General features: G+C 33.8%; 2 protein-coding genes across 6 annotated transcripts in view; one reads left to right on the top strand and one right to left on the bottom strand.

Annotated features, from left to right (window-relative positions):
- LOC106158457 (ras-like protein family member 12) overlaps positions 1-6,707 on the bottom strand; it is a 25,996-nt gene extending 19,289 nt beyond the window's left edge. The window contains exons 1-3 of one of the 5 annotated variants that reach the window (XM_087002957.1): positions 6,689-6,707; positions 4,214-4,339; positions 3,697-3,824 (exon numbers count right to left, since the gene is read on the bottom strand). The gene's annotated coding sequence lies outside the window, so the exon portion shown is untranslated. Of the gene's footprint in view, positions 1-3,696; positions 3,825-4,134; positions 4,154-4,213; positions 4,340-4,742; positions 4,987-6,051; positions 6,073-6,092; positions 6,160-6,688 lie in introns of those variants that run through there. The other 4 variants (XM_087002954.1, XM_087002955.1, XM_087002956.1 and 1 more) reach the window with 4 other exon arrangements.
- Positions 6,326-12,086, top strand: LOC106158456 (HAUS augmin-like complex subunit 1). The gene is made up of 9 exons (XM_013534453.2): positions 6,326-6,481; positions 7,506-7,680; positions 7,903-8,035; positions 8,617-8,751; positions 8,991-9,114; positions 9,383-9,448; positions 9,637-9,708; positions 11,436-11,483; positions 11,660-12,086. The coding sequence occupies exons 1-9, from the start codon at positions 6,455-6,457 to the stop codon at positions 11,711-11,713; spliced, it is 834 nt and encodes a 277-aa protein (XP_013389907.1). The 5' UTR covers positions 6,326-6,454; the 3' UTR covers positions 11,714-12,086.
- Positions 12,087-13,939: the final 1,853 nt, after the last annotated feature.

The following is a 13,939-nucleotide window of genomic DNA, read 5'->3' on the forward strand; positions in this document are numbered from 1 at the left end:
ATTCAAGTTCAATAGTAACTACGGACCTATCTCAGCCAGTTTTGGAGATAAAAGGGAAGAAAAGTTTGCAAAGTTCAGTTCATGGTGAAAAGTAGGTCAAAGGTCAATTTCAAGGTCACATTTAGATTGCCAGTATATGACTTCCTATTCAAGTTCAATAGTAACTATGGACCTATCTCTGCCAGTTTTGGAGATAAAAGGGAAGCAAAATTTGCAAAGTTCAGTTTATGGTGAAAAGTAGGTCAAAGGTCAATTTTAAGGTCACATTTAGATTGCCAGTATATGACTTCCTATTCAAGTTCAATAGTAACTACAGACCTATCTCAGCCAGTTTTGGAGATAAAAGGAAAGCAAAATTTGCAAAATTCAGTTCATGGTGTAAAGTAGGTCAAAGGTCAATTTTAAGGTCACATTTAGATTGCCAGTATATGACTTCCTTTTCAAGTTCAATAGTAACTATGGACCTATCTCAGCCAGTTTTGGAGATAAAAGGGAAGAAAAGTTTGCAAAGTTCAGTTCATGGTGAAAAGTAGGTCAAAGGTCAATTTTAAGGTCACACTTAGATTGCCAGTATATGACTTCCTATTCAAGTTCAATAGTAACTATGGACCTATCTCTGCCAGTTTTGGAGATAAAAGGGAAGCAAAATTTGCAAAGTTCAGTTTATGGTGAAAAGTAGGTCAAAGGTCAATTTTAAGGTCACACTTAGATTGCCAGTATATGACTTCCTATTCAAGTTCAATAGTAACTACGGACCTATCTCAGCCAGTTTTGGAGATAAAAGGAAAGCAAAATTTGCAAAATTCAGTTCATGGTGTAAAGTAGGTCAAAGGTCAATTTTAAGGTCACATTTAGATTGCCAGTATATGACTTCCTATTCAAGTTCAATAGTAACTATGGACCTATCTCTGCCAGTTTTGGAGATAAAAGGGAAGCAAAATTTGCAAAGTTCAGTTTATGGTGAAAAGTAGGTCAAAGGTCAATTTTAAGGTCACATTTAGATTGCCAGTATATGACTTCCTATTCAAGTTCAATAGTAACTACGGACCTATCTCAGCCAGTTTTGGAGATAAAAGGAAAGCAAAATTTGCAAAATTCAGTTCATGGTGTAAAGTAGGTCAAAGGTCAATTTTAAGGTCACATTTAGATTGCCAGTATATGACTTCCTATTCAAGTTCAATAGTAACTATGGACCTATCTCTGCCAGTTTTGGAGATAAAAGGGAAGAAAAATTTGCAAAGTTCAGTTCATGGTGAAAAGTAGGTCAAAGGTCAATTTCAAGGTCATAGTAAGATTGCCAGTATATGACTTCCTATTCAACTTCAATAGTAACTATGGACCTATCTCTGCCAGTTTTGGAGATATAAGGGACTAGATGTTATAATTTTGGAGTTACCATAATGTGCCTTAAATTTCGTACAGAAAAAATTAATTAAAATAAAGAAAATGTCATTTTGGTCAAAATTCTTGAAATAGGAGGTGCTCTGAAGTTTCAGAAGTTCAAATTTGATGAAATAATGTCATTTTTGAACACAAGTTGTCTGCTTTGCCAAGCCTTATGTTTTATTTTTCCAGAGTTCAAAATTTATTATCCATTACCGTACTGCACATTTTGCTTTTACCACCAATATGTACTTTTTGATACTGCGTAACTCGAAAACCGTATGGAATACAAAAAAACCGAGACCATCTCCAGTGTTGGGCTTTACATGCTCTACAAAATGCAAAAAAGAATTAGTCTCTAGCATTAACGGTTCCCGAATTAGAGACAGTTTTCAGTTTCGGTATCTTATGGCCGCTACTCCCGTGAAAATGCACCGATTGACCCCAAATTCATGGAGATGAAAGATGACCTGAAGGGTAACACTTTCCAATAATATTATTGGTTAAGTCTGTGTGGTGTCTGAATAACAGGGCAAAAAAAATTTTTTTCGTAAAAAATTTCATTTTTTTGAAAATTTTGGCCCATTTGACCTTGAAGTAGAGGTCAAAGGTCAAATCCAAGGGTATATTTGAAATCTACACATATGACTTTTAGAAAGCCGTCTATAGAAATTTTTCCCATAACTCCTTCCGTAGGGTAGATAATTAGCATTTAATTTTGCCATTTTTAGACAAGGGTGCATTGCAATGAGTGCCACACCCAGACCCCAATACCGACAAAGCCCAAATTTTACGTGGAACGAGTTGAGATTATAGGTGACATAAATCCATGAGATGGGTACGGGGGCCCTTACCGTCTAGGAGGAGAAGCGGTAACGGTAGCCGTCCGGCGGAGCCGGCGGAGCCAACGGAGCCGGCGGAACGATCCGGACGGGACCGAAACCATGTGTACCGCCAGCGCTAACGCTGGTGGTACAAATTAAGATCATAAGTTAGTTTCATTTTACCTTCCTACTATCAATACTGAATTCTAACACATCAGTCTCATGAAAAAGCATAGATATCTGCATCTGTTTAGTAACAATAAAAGCTTAGTGTTACATCATGTTGTCACAACACATACTTTATCATTTCAAATATTACCTTTGCCTCAATCAAGGTGGACCTTCAACCAAAACATAATTAGCAGCACATCCTATCAAATCTGCCTCCAGGTAGGGTAAACCCTTATATCACAGTTGCATAATCTGAAGTGGTTACTTCCTGGGGTTAAGCTGTTTACTACCCAGACTGACTCCATCAGATCTAAACAGTTTATAGATAGCTGATCACTAGGAGTAATCATCAACCTTTGATGGACTAGGCAAAAATAGCCAGGTAACACAAATCATCAAAATCATGCCCTAAACTAAGCCATCTATAATACATTCAATTTGAAAAGAAATCTGAAAAAAAAACCTACATTTACATAATGTAACATATTAAGTTGGTGGTTTTCTGAGGAACTTATATTTGGAAAACAATTACACATTATCTTCAGGAATAATGTTATTCACTCATACTTTCAAAGTAAATTTCATTCTTAGATTAAGATTCATTAGATATACTTTTTACAAACTTGATGCGTAAAGATTTAATCCAAATATTGACTGTTATAGCCACTACTATTTCTTTTTCAGCCAGATACAAAAACAGATAGATCAAATTTCACAATGATTTCTGTTATACATTAAAGATACCTTTTCCCCATAAAATGACAAATGTCAGTCATACAATGAGTTTTGTTTGACTAATATAACCTACCTTGCACAGACATGTTATACACATGCATAAATGTTCTACATGCAATAAAATGGTTCATACAGCAACATAAGTGGTGGATTTTTTGCAATAAGCTAGGAGGTTGCAATAAAATATGCTTATGTGAATTATCAGGCAATGTGGGAGTAAACTTGCATGAAATAATATAAAAAAATATGTTGCAAACACATTTATTTCCTGGTCTAGTTGCTGCCACTTATGTTGAGTAAGAGATGTTTGTCAATCCTTTGTTATCGTTTTGTATCTGGGTAACAAGACATTTGCTGTTATATAGATTTAAAAGTGATAAGGTAAAACTGAATTTTCATGTTATATTTTTCCTGAAAAATAAAAACAAATCATCTGACCTGTTAAAATGAGAAAAAGTCACTTAAACATTGCACAAAACAACCTGTTCCATCTAGTCAAGCAATAATACCTTGGGTTATATTCTAAGCTACAAAACTTTAAGACAGATCCAGTTTACCATTTGCTTATAAATGTAATTTTTACCTGCTATATTCTTGGGCTTTTCAATGAGCCTACATTTTTTTGTGGCTTTGCTTCCATTCTGACGTTCAAGTTTGTCAACCAGCTCTGCACATGTTCTCCTCATCAAGTGGACTGTGCCAGCTTGTGCTCTGTCAACAATCATAAGAACAAAATCAAATTTGTTGACATGAACTCACGCATAGGTCGAACAATACTTCAAAGTTCATTCTTTCTGAATCTCAGAGCTTCCTTTACCTTTCTTCAGTTCTCTAAACAATAGTGCATAATCAGCTGTGCTTTATCAACAGAGGCAGGATGGGTAAGAATTCTAGGAGAGTTTGGTAAACAAAAACCTGGTACCCACACTGCAGTTTAATGTTTATGCATCTGATAAAATCCCCGTAACTCCAGCTCAACTTCCACAGAATTAAGTATTTAGCAACAGCTCTTACAACTAACCTGTATCTTTTGTAGTCTTTAAAGGATGCCAAGTGCACAATTTATTCTGCCCAGGCAACATCATATATGCTAAACATACCTTTCAATTGTATCGCAATTTACAGGTCGCACCTTCTTTCACAAGTCACCTGGATATGCTAGGTGGTCCCATTGTCAGGGTGTCAAACACGTGCATTTGGCATTCATGAAACATAATGTCTTCATGCTTGAAAAAAAAATATGATGCATGTTATATTTGCAGTGAAAACAAAAATCCATAACCTAAACTTAACAAATTTTTCACTACAATATATTATAACATGTATGATGCTAAATCTTGTTAAACTACATTTTCATTTAAATTAAACATTAAATAATGATCAAAATAATTATTGCTACAAATAACGCCTTACTCGATCAGGTGGGTCAGATGGCCACAGACTTATTCAATGAGACATGCTCAGCAAACAAACTAAGCTTTTGCCTCTTGTAATGGAGCCAATTTACTGATTTACTTAATATTTTGCTTGATAATAAATGTGAATTTAAAACTGTACTGGGCAAAGTCAACAGGCATTATCGTGTAGGGATCATGAGTGCCATTTGAGCTAATGACAATATTTTCTTACCAGGCAGTTTTAACTGGCATAGGAAATACCATAGTGCAGTAGATGAAACCGAACCTTTCAAAGGCACCAATTAAATTTGGGAGTAGTTTGCACTGGATTCATACATTATGCTAAACAGCAGTTTTTATGTGAGAATAACAAAAAATTAACAGAACTTGTCACATAAACAAAAATATGAAAATTTTATCCTTCATATATCGACAACAGCATGTCTATATTGCAGCTTACTTAAAAGTTTGTGCATTGAATAATTGAACACAAAATCAGCTTAACACAAAAATTGGAATTTGAAATCAAATTCATTATAGCATACCTTTTAATTGGGTTAATAAATTAATAAAAGAAAAAGAAAGAAAGAAAGTGAAATTTTCTTTGCTAGAACAGGAAAATATCAAAATTTGTTTGGCCTCAAAAATACACTTTTATTGTAATAATGACACTTTGGTATCTTAAAAGATACAAAAAAAATCAAAACATTCTGAAATGAATTCAAGGTTTTATTTTTTGCAAATCTAAAAATACATAATGAGCATGAGCACATCTGTGTACATTTCTTTAACACAATTTTACACAACTTGAATAAAATCCACATGCCAAAAAATAACAAAAATTAATCACTTGGTCAGTCAAAAGTAAAAAAAATGGCTTTAAATTTCTGATTGTTAACTTATTCTACTTTCCAGTATATCCCTCACCAGTTTGTGATAAAACAAGAAATTAAACAAAAGGAAATAACGAAACAAAACAACTTTATTTACAAATGATATACTTCAAAGTGCAACGTGGACACACAGTTATTCCTATATGTGGATATTTATAGTGTTGAAAGGTTTGAAACACCGGGTGTTATGAGGCCTAAGCTGCAGTACGAACGTTACATGTAAGGCCAAAAACTGAAGCAAGCCTAGCATGCAAGCCTGAAAACTGAGTCAAAAATTTGGTCTGGTAAAAATGTGACATCACATGGTAAAAAGTTATAAAACATATTTCTTAATTTTAAAATCTTACTGTTTAACATTATATGTTGCAAGAACTTTTTTCCAAAATATACCCTGGCCCTTTTGGGACCCGAAAGAAATAATTTTTTTAATCGTTACTCCAAAACGGTTGAGGGGAATAACAGTAGTAATTTTATTTTTAATGTAAACTTTACTTGTAGCTCTCTTCGACCAGACACCACCAAAAGCAACCACAAGCTGCGAGCACCACTAAGCACAACAACAACATTAATAACAACAAAACACACACACACACTTGGTTGCTATGAATGCTCGTGCTAAATGTATCTTGAAACATTAAACTATTTTACTTTTTATTTATCTTGTAAACGATTTGCCTGAATTGTCTTACCCTCGACCCTCAGGCACCAAACATCACACCAAAATACACATCTTGGCTCGTCTTGGAAACAATAAAAACAGAAATCATATCATTGGAAAATAAAAATTGACGGGAAGCCATTCAATTTGAAAATTGAATTGGTTTCTTTGAAGCAAAATTTCATCTCTTTGATTTTATTACATACCTTCTGTGAATGTTTTCTTATCAAATCATAGCTATATATATTACACTTTTCCGGACTTAAATCTTAGTTTGACGCTAACCTCTGGCATGACGTCATTGTGCGCAAAATTGGGAGCGAACCACTGAGTGGACCGCCTGAAATGTCTACAGAAGTTTGTTGAAGTAAAATGCCGTGGGTGTAAATTACCATGACGTTAAACGACAAGCATCGCCAGGTAATACTTATTTACATTAAAACAACAATTTGATAACGACCTCGCAGTGTACCGTTCAATATAGATTTACAGGCTTTACTCTCTGCACGGTATGTATGGCCAGTGTTGCCAGTATCATTCACACTGTCTGGCACAGTAGTCCGTCTTGGCCTTTCAGACACTGTACTGGATAAGTATTGTGTACACTACCTGGTACAGTAATCTTACCTTTTAATCCAGTTCTCTCTGCACTTGTTCTCCCCTGATCCTCCCCCCCCCTCCTGTTATGTGGCCTCATAGTTTGAGGCTCAATATGAGGTGAACGCTTCTGTATTTTCCTGGTGGACTCCCATGCACCACGTTACCCTGCAGCACAGAACCCTGCTGTCCAGGAAGTTGAGGATTGAGGTACTAGAGGGGCGTCTTCCAATTCCTCTAAATGACTGCTACTATCTTCAAATAGCTGATTATTCTGTTTAAAGTTAAAAGTTAAATTCTAACACTTGTCATGGCAACTTGCAGAGGTTTCTAGAATATCTGGGATGATATTGCCCTATGTCTTATTGCTACTATGGCCTTACCTATCATATGCTTGATGCTACTTTCTCCATATTTTTATAATGCAAATATATAGTCAATCATAGCATCATCATTTGATGGAGGCACGTTACTGAGATACATTTCACAACATTTATCTTTAGCTTTATAAATCATGATGAGTTTAATCTTATAACATGTGCACTTTTCTTGCTAACTCACCAATAACTGTTATAAACTGGCATGCACTATGTTCTCCACATCCTTCCAAAATAAATTTTCACAATTGGATGTAATGAAAGGTTTTTGATATTATTTACATTGACACATGATTGTCAGTACAGTTGTGCTCTATGTATTGTTCTACATGCAAGTTGGAATTTCATTTTCTATTGCCCATATTTGTAGATGGTGTCTTGTTCAAATTTTCAGGCCATTCACCTCATTCCTAACCCTTTCCAGTAGTCAGGAAACATTAAAAAAAACTAATTTATATTTTGTTTAATAGGTTCGTGTTTGGTTGGAAAAGCTTTATGCTGGTGATCCTATTCCGCAGTATGAGATTAGCCAGAGACCTGTAGAAATTCTCTATGAGCTCATGCTGAAGAACGAACAGAATGATAGATGTGCACAGCTCCTGATAGAAGATGACAGACAAAAAGCTGAAGAGTACAATTTGGAAGGTACTAGTAACTTGTGCTTCAAATTATTGTATATGATAAATAATGTTAATTATATTATCACTTTTGTGAGGGACTTTTCGATATAGAAAACAAAGAGGATATAAAATGTCTTTATATCATCTCTTTTTAAGACATTTATAAAGAGTTGCACATATGAGTTCTTAGAATAAGTATAAGCTTTTGCTATAAACACAAGTAATTAAAGAATTGATAACTTTGCAGCTGTCAGGCTTGCTGGAATACTGCAAGAGATTGGACTGACCACAAGCAGCTTGTCTAAGTCTGGCCTTGTCAGCCTTCGCACACTTACCAGTGTGGCACAGTTATTAGAAATCAAAGATGCTTGTGATACAAGGTAATAATTGATTGAAACATATTGACATCTAAGCTCTTCTTTCAACATGATTTTAGTGATCACTGACAAGTAGGAGAGGGGGACTGAGACCTTAAAAAAAATAAAAAGGAAAGAAAGGAAAATGGGGAGGGGGATTTTGCCACATGCCCACTCAAAGATCTGGAAAAAAAATCCTCTTACTAACACTGCAGTATTCCCCAATCTAATTTTTTTTTTTGGTGGAGAGTTGGAAAATTCTCTCCCGCTTCCACCTTTCTACATCTTCCAAAGATGATAAGATTTCACTCATAACTGATAATATAGACATGCCAGACACTGTTTTAAATTGTAATCAAGCATTTAACATAGTCATCATTTCTGACTAATAATGTGTGGATTGTTTTTTTTTCCTAAAAACATATTTTTGTAAAGAAAAAGAATTAATTCTGCACCATTTTATACTGAGAATAATATAATTTTTCTTGATTTTCAGATGTTTTATTCATTTTTTTATAAAAAAGTTTTAAGTATTTGATTAAGAAGTGTAGGCTGTGCAGATCTTTTATATGGAAACTAACCATATATTTCCTTTTCTCATTAAGTTTTCTGTTGGGCATCAGCGAAATTTCCCAAGCTCAGATGAAGATATCAGAAGCAAGAAATGCTGAACAGAAGCAAACAGGACAACTGATTTCCCAAACCAACTCGGCTCTTCACAAAACGGCTGCACTGAAAAAGTATGTTTAAACTAACAGGTTATTAATATTTCTATACAAATTCATAGTTGCATAGACCAGGTAGTTAGTTTATGCAGTCACTTTGGCTTTCTGAATGTAGACTCAACTAAATAAGAGTGACTATTAAATTACAAATTTTATATGATATATAGTAAGTAACTAATCTTATGATAGCTTAGTTGGTTAAAGTTGGGTGTTTGCATGTCAACCAGTTACAAAATGCTGAAAACTTGTTATAGGACAATACATAATTTGAAGGAACAAGCAAAATACCAAGGGCCTGACCTAGAGAAAAAGGCTAAGCAAGCTGGTTTCTTGCAGAGCAAAGCTCGTGAATATAAAGGACATATACAGAAATATCAGGTAAAACAAATTTTTGCCATGATATCAGTAAGTTTGGGCATATTATGATTACTACAGGTGTTTCAAAGTTTTTGCTCCATAAAATACATAGAAGAGGTGATGATAATGATTTGTACTTTCTGTAAATGCTATTATAGACTTGATTATAAATTAATAGTGTAATATCTGATATTGCAGTTTAGGATAGTCTCTGATATTTTGTTTTCTTAGGAGATAAGGCTGCGTAAAATAATTTTTCTGAAATTATTTTCAATATTTCTGTTTTTAGACCACACTATCTCAGAGTGGTATGGAACCACATCTATATCATCAAGCACTGGGAAAGAAGGCTGAGGTAGCAATAACCTCTTTATCAAAGAGTATCACTTGATATTTGACTAAAGTAGGGTCGATTAGATTTGATAGAAACTGAAAATTATGTAGAAAAAAATGAGTGAAAGTGTAACATAGTTAATCTGAGTTGCTTTTCGACTAAAAATAAGTTAAAATATGTTAAAGAAATCAAAACATTTTTTCTTGCAGGAATTGCAACAGCTGAAAGCCAAACTTGGGCCATTACGATTAAAGCTGGATGGATATCATAGACTTCCTCCTGTAAGTGTTTTGTCATCATAGTTTTTGGCACTGACCTGAAGTATCAGGATTTATATAGTTTTCTCAATGCAGTTTGAAATATTCTGTACTTTGTTCTTGTCTTGATATTAGTTGTGTCGTTGTGAGAGAAGAATTGCAGGAATTGGTGGTCTGCTACTCCAGCCGAAAAATAGGCTATAGATAATGTTTCCTTAGCCAGGAAGACAAAAATGTTTCTATAGTATGACAGAGCTGGAAACATTGGGTAAATGAATGGAGTGAAAAACCTTGGTGTTTTATTAAGTTAGACCACGTTCTCAGACATATATAGATCCAACAGGATCGATCTAACTCCATGGGGATTCATGCTAAATTGCAACCTTTTTAAGCAGCTTAAATGTCTAGCAAAGCAGCTAGGGAGTTACTAACTTTCATGCACTTGGCCTCCAGTAGCTACCTGGACACACATGCACACTATTTGCACTCTAGCTGAAGTAAAGTGACGGAAAGAAGGGAGAAGAAAGTCGCATGAGAGTTTTTTATTGCTGTTGTTGTGAGTGTATTGTACAGTGCAGTGTCTCTGTTTTAAGTCCCATTCAACTGAACTACAAGTTGCAGTGACTCTGTGGATAAAATATAAGACCATTTTACACGTTTGGTATTGGGAGGTCCTCAGCCTTGCAATATCCAGAGAAACAATTGATGCCACTGCAAAACATCTAGCCCTCAAGTTCATCCAAATGTCTACTGGTAGAAGACTGGAAAGCATTGTGCAGGGGTTTGAGGAAAGATGGGTAGTCCCACAGTGTGCTGGGGTGGTATATGATAATATTTGGCTGAGAGGTACATCGAAGTTAATACTCTTAATATTTTATTATGTGAACAAAAGATATGAAACAATTGTGCAGGTTATTGACAAAGCACTTAACATAAGCAAGCAAAAATTTTCCCATATTTATGCAAATCTCTCATAATTGACATTGGAACCTACTCTGTCAGCTCTCGGACTCTACTGCAGTTACAGTCAATCGTATTCTGGCAAAACAGTTGCATCAGGCTTTCATTTAAATTCTTATTTGAAGGCAGTGAAACCAACTTATTTTAAAGATCTAGTTGTTCCGTCTACTCCAACAAGAAATTCACAGTGTATCAGCTTATATTGAAACTGTAAAAATCCTGTAAAAAAATGTCTTAAAACCTATTCAGGAAAGGCACTTTTTGACCAATTCAATTGAATAGAATGGAATATGGTATCAGTTGAACTCCTCTCAATTTTAAAAGACTTCTAATCAATTCATTTTTTAAGTATAATATTTTTTACTTGTAATTGGTTCTGTATAAGAATACTGCAATGCTGACAGTTGTGTGTGAAATTGCTTTTTGTTGGATTATTTTCTGTTTATTTATTTATTAAATTATTTTTCAATTATCTTTGTTATGGTGCAAGAATTTGTAACTGGACTAAAACAAAAAAAAAAGTGTTTGGTGATGCTCCAGGTTATTTGTGTGTCCATTGTTAAGCTAGCAACATTTTGGAAATAAATTGTCTTCAGTTGATTAAAATTTATTTTACAATTGCCATTTTACCTTTTCTTTAAGCTACAATTCCTGAAGTCTTATGTTTTACCTAATTATAGACAACCTTATTGTCTTATTTTTCCTCTAATCTGTTTATATAAACTACTGAATCATTACGTTAAATTGTTTTTACATCTTAATTTTTTTGTTCTTGTGTTTTTCTTTTCCAGAACATTTCTATGGCTAAAGTAAAAATTGAAGAAGTGAAAAGAGACCTGGTAAGTTGAAATTCTATGTATAAAGTTAAAATTGAAGAAGTTAAAAGAGAGCTCGTAAGTTGAACACTTTTGTTTTAATGGTATGCAAATCATGAAAAATGGTTTACAAATTAGGAGTTAAGGCATTAAAATTCCCAATGAAAATTTGCTTTTTATAGTTTTTTTTTCTTCCATAGGCTGTATTAGAAGCAGAGCTGGCAAAGCGCATTGATTCAATGCACATGCTGTAGTACATAACAAACCCAGAGTTATGCAACCAGCAAAGCCAAAGTCAAACAAAACTGCATAAGAGCCTTTAGACTGAGATGTTATTTAAAAGGTACAATTGGTGAACTGTTTCTGTCAAGATAAAACTTTTTTTGATTGTTTGATTAGCAGCATGAAGATGTCATGGTAAGAAATACTTTAACTACATGTTACAATGTGAAGAAATGGGGAATTTCATAATGAGGAGCACAAGTTTATAATGGCAAGATATGGCTATGAATTTAATTTGAGCGAAAAGAAATTTTAAAAAGAACTCAAAAATTCTGTTAGATTTTAAAAAGTTAGATTTTGAATGAATTGAGTTGTTGTTGAAAATAAAGGAATGGAACTCCAGAATCTTTTGAAACTGAGCAATTTAAACCCATAAACTGCTTTTTTTTTTTTTTTTTTTTTTTTTTTTTTTTTTTTTTTTTTTGTCTTTGTAACCATCTATGAACCATATAGCATTGTGCTACTGGGTAAGCTGTACTGGTTGTTCTATTGACTGTTCTATTTGTGAAATCAAAGAACTGCTGCATCTGTTTACATAACTTATCACCAGTATTAATTTTGATACATTATTTGTGTCAGTAAACTCATTTCGAATACAGCAAGGAGAACTGTCAGAAGATTATGTCCAGCACATCCTAGCGTTTTCGCCAATAACTTCAAAATGTTAAGAAGTGATATTTCATTTATTTGTAATTTATCTCCAACTCGATTTTACAGTTGACATAAATAAGTTTTAGCCAACGGGCTAAAAAGGAAAATGCATTGAAATGAAATTAGTTTGCTTGGCACAAATGAAAGGCATTTGGAATTCCATTGTTGTGTTATGAAAAGACCATGACATAATAGCATTGCTGTCATTCAAATTCCATTGGATAGATGGCAGCATATACACTACTTCTGGCATGAGTGTCAATAGAGGAAATAATCAGTCAACATCTCATGTTGAGCCGTGGTCTAGTGGGGTTATCCACTGAGCCTAAAGCATTGGACTACCCTATCCCAAACCTGCAGGGGACCCGTACCTGTAGGGGGGTAACCTGCTGGACTAATTTGACACTCATCATTTTTATGGTCTATTTTATCAACAGTATGTATACCAAAGTAAGATTGGTAAATTATGTGTAATTGATTGCATGCCAATGTAAAGGACCACAGTTCAAATCCTGGCTGGCTGCTTTTTCAAGAAAAAAAATTCCTTCCTTTTTAATATTGTTTTTAGACAATAATACAAAAACTAAGTATTAAAAGTCATAAGTAAAAAAAAAAAAAACTTTTTTTCTTCAAAATGTTTTTTCCCTCGATTAAGTTTTGAGTCCATTTAAATTGAATCCATTAAAAGTTTGTTTTTTTTTTATTTAAAAGTAAGTAGACAATGTGATAATCTGATCGGGCTTGTTTTTAAACTCGGCCTGTATTTTAGTAATATTCACAAGTTTGTAGACAATGGGTCAAATTGTTCCCTACTTAATGCGTTATCTGATATATGTTGAAAAAAGCAAAGAGGCAAGATAAATTCCAGTATATTCAGATAATTTTTACAATTTTCTAGACCATTATCCCATAAGTGCCAAACAATGTTTTTTTGTCACAAAAAAAAAAAAAAAAAAAAAAAAAAATTGCCACAAAAGCCAACCAAATGCAAGCATATTGTATCAAATAGTATAACTATGAGAATTGCCAAAAGGCATTGTTTAATATTACCTGAAAAATGATATTTGAGCTGATTTTTCTGCTTGCTTTCTATGCTGTATATAAATGGGGCAGAAAAGTAGGTCAGATAAGTAGGTTAAAGGGATAATAACTCTTCGTATGAGATCTATATTTCACAATAAGAACATTGAAATATAATATATTGTTTTACAAAAAAAAGGCAGTTATAGTTATTTTTCTGCTATGTCAGCTCTGCTTTAGACCATGTGACCTCCATTGATGCCTATACTCTGTTATAATCTCTTAAGAGATTATAACAAAAAACCAAACTTAGAAAAAAACCAGGGACTAACTTTGAATGTAAAAATGGATTCATTAACCATTGGTAAGTATGGGAAAATTGTTGTTTACTCCAGGAAAATTCACTTTTTGACCAAAATGAAGAGTTATTATCCCTTTTAAATTTCTAACTAAAAATTTAAAAATAAAGCTCTTATATGGCTGATTGAGTGATTTATTCATGATTAAGTGATTTATTCATGTTTGAG

Source organism: Lingula anatina, chromosome 1 (assembly GCF_051362555.1).
Source record: "Lingula anatina isolate TDL-2025a chromosome 1, LinAna3.0, whole genome shotgun sequence".
NCBI lineage: Eukaryota > Metazoa > Brachiopoda > Lingulata > Lingulida > Lingulidae > Lingula > Lingula anatina.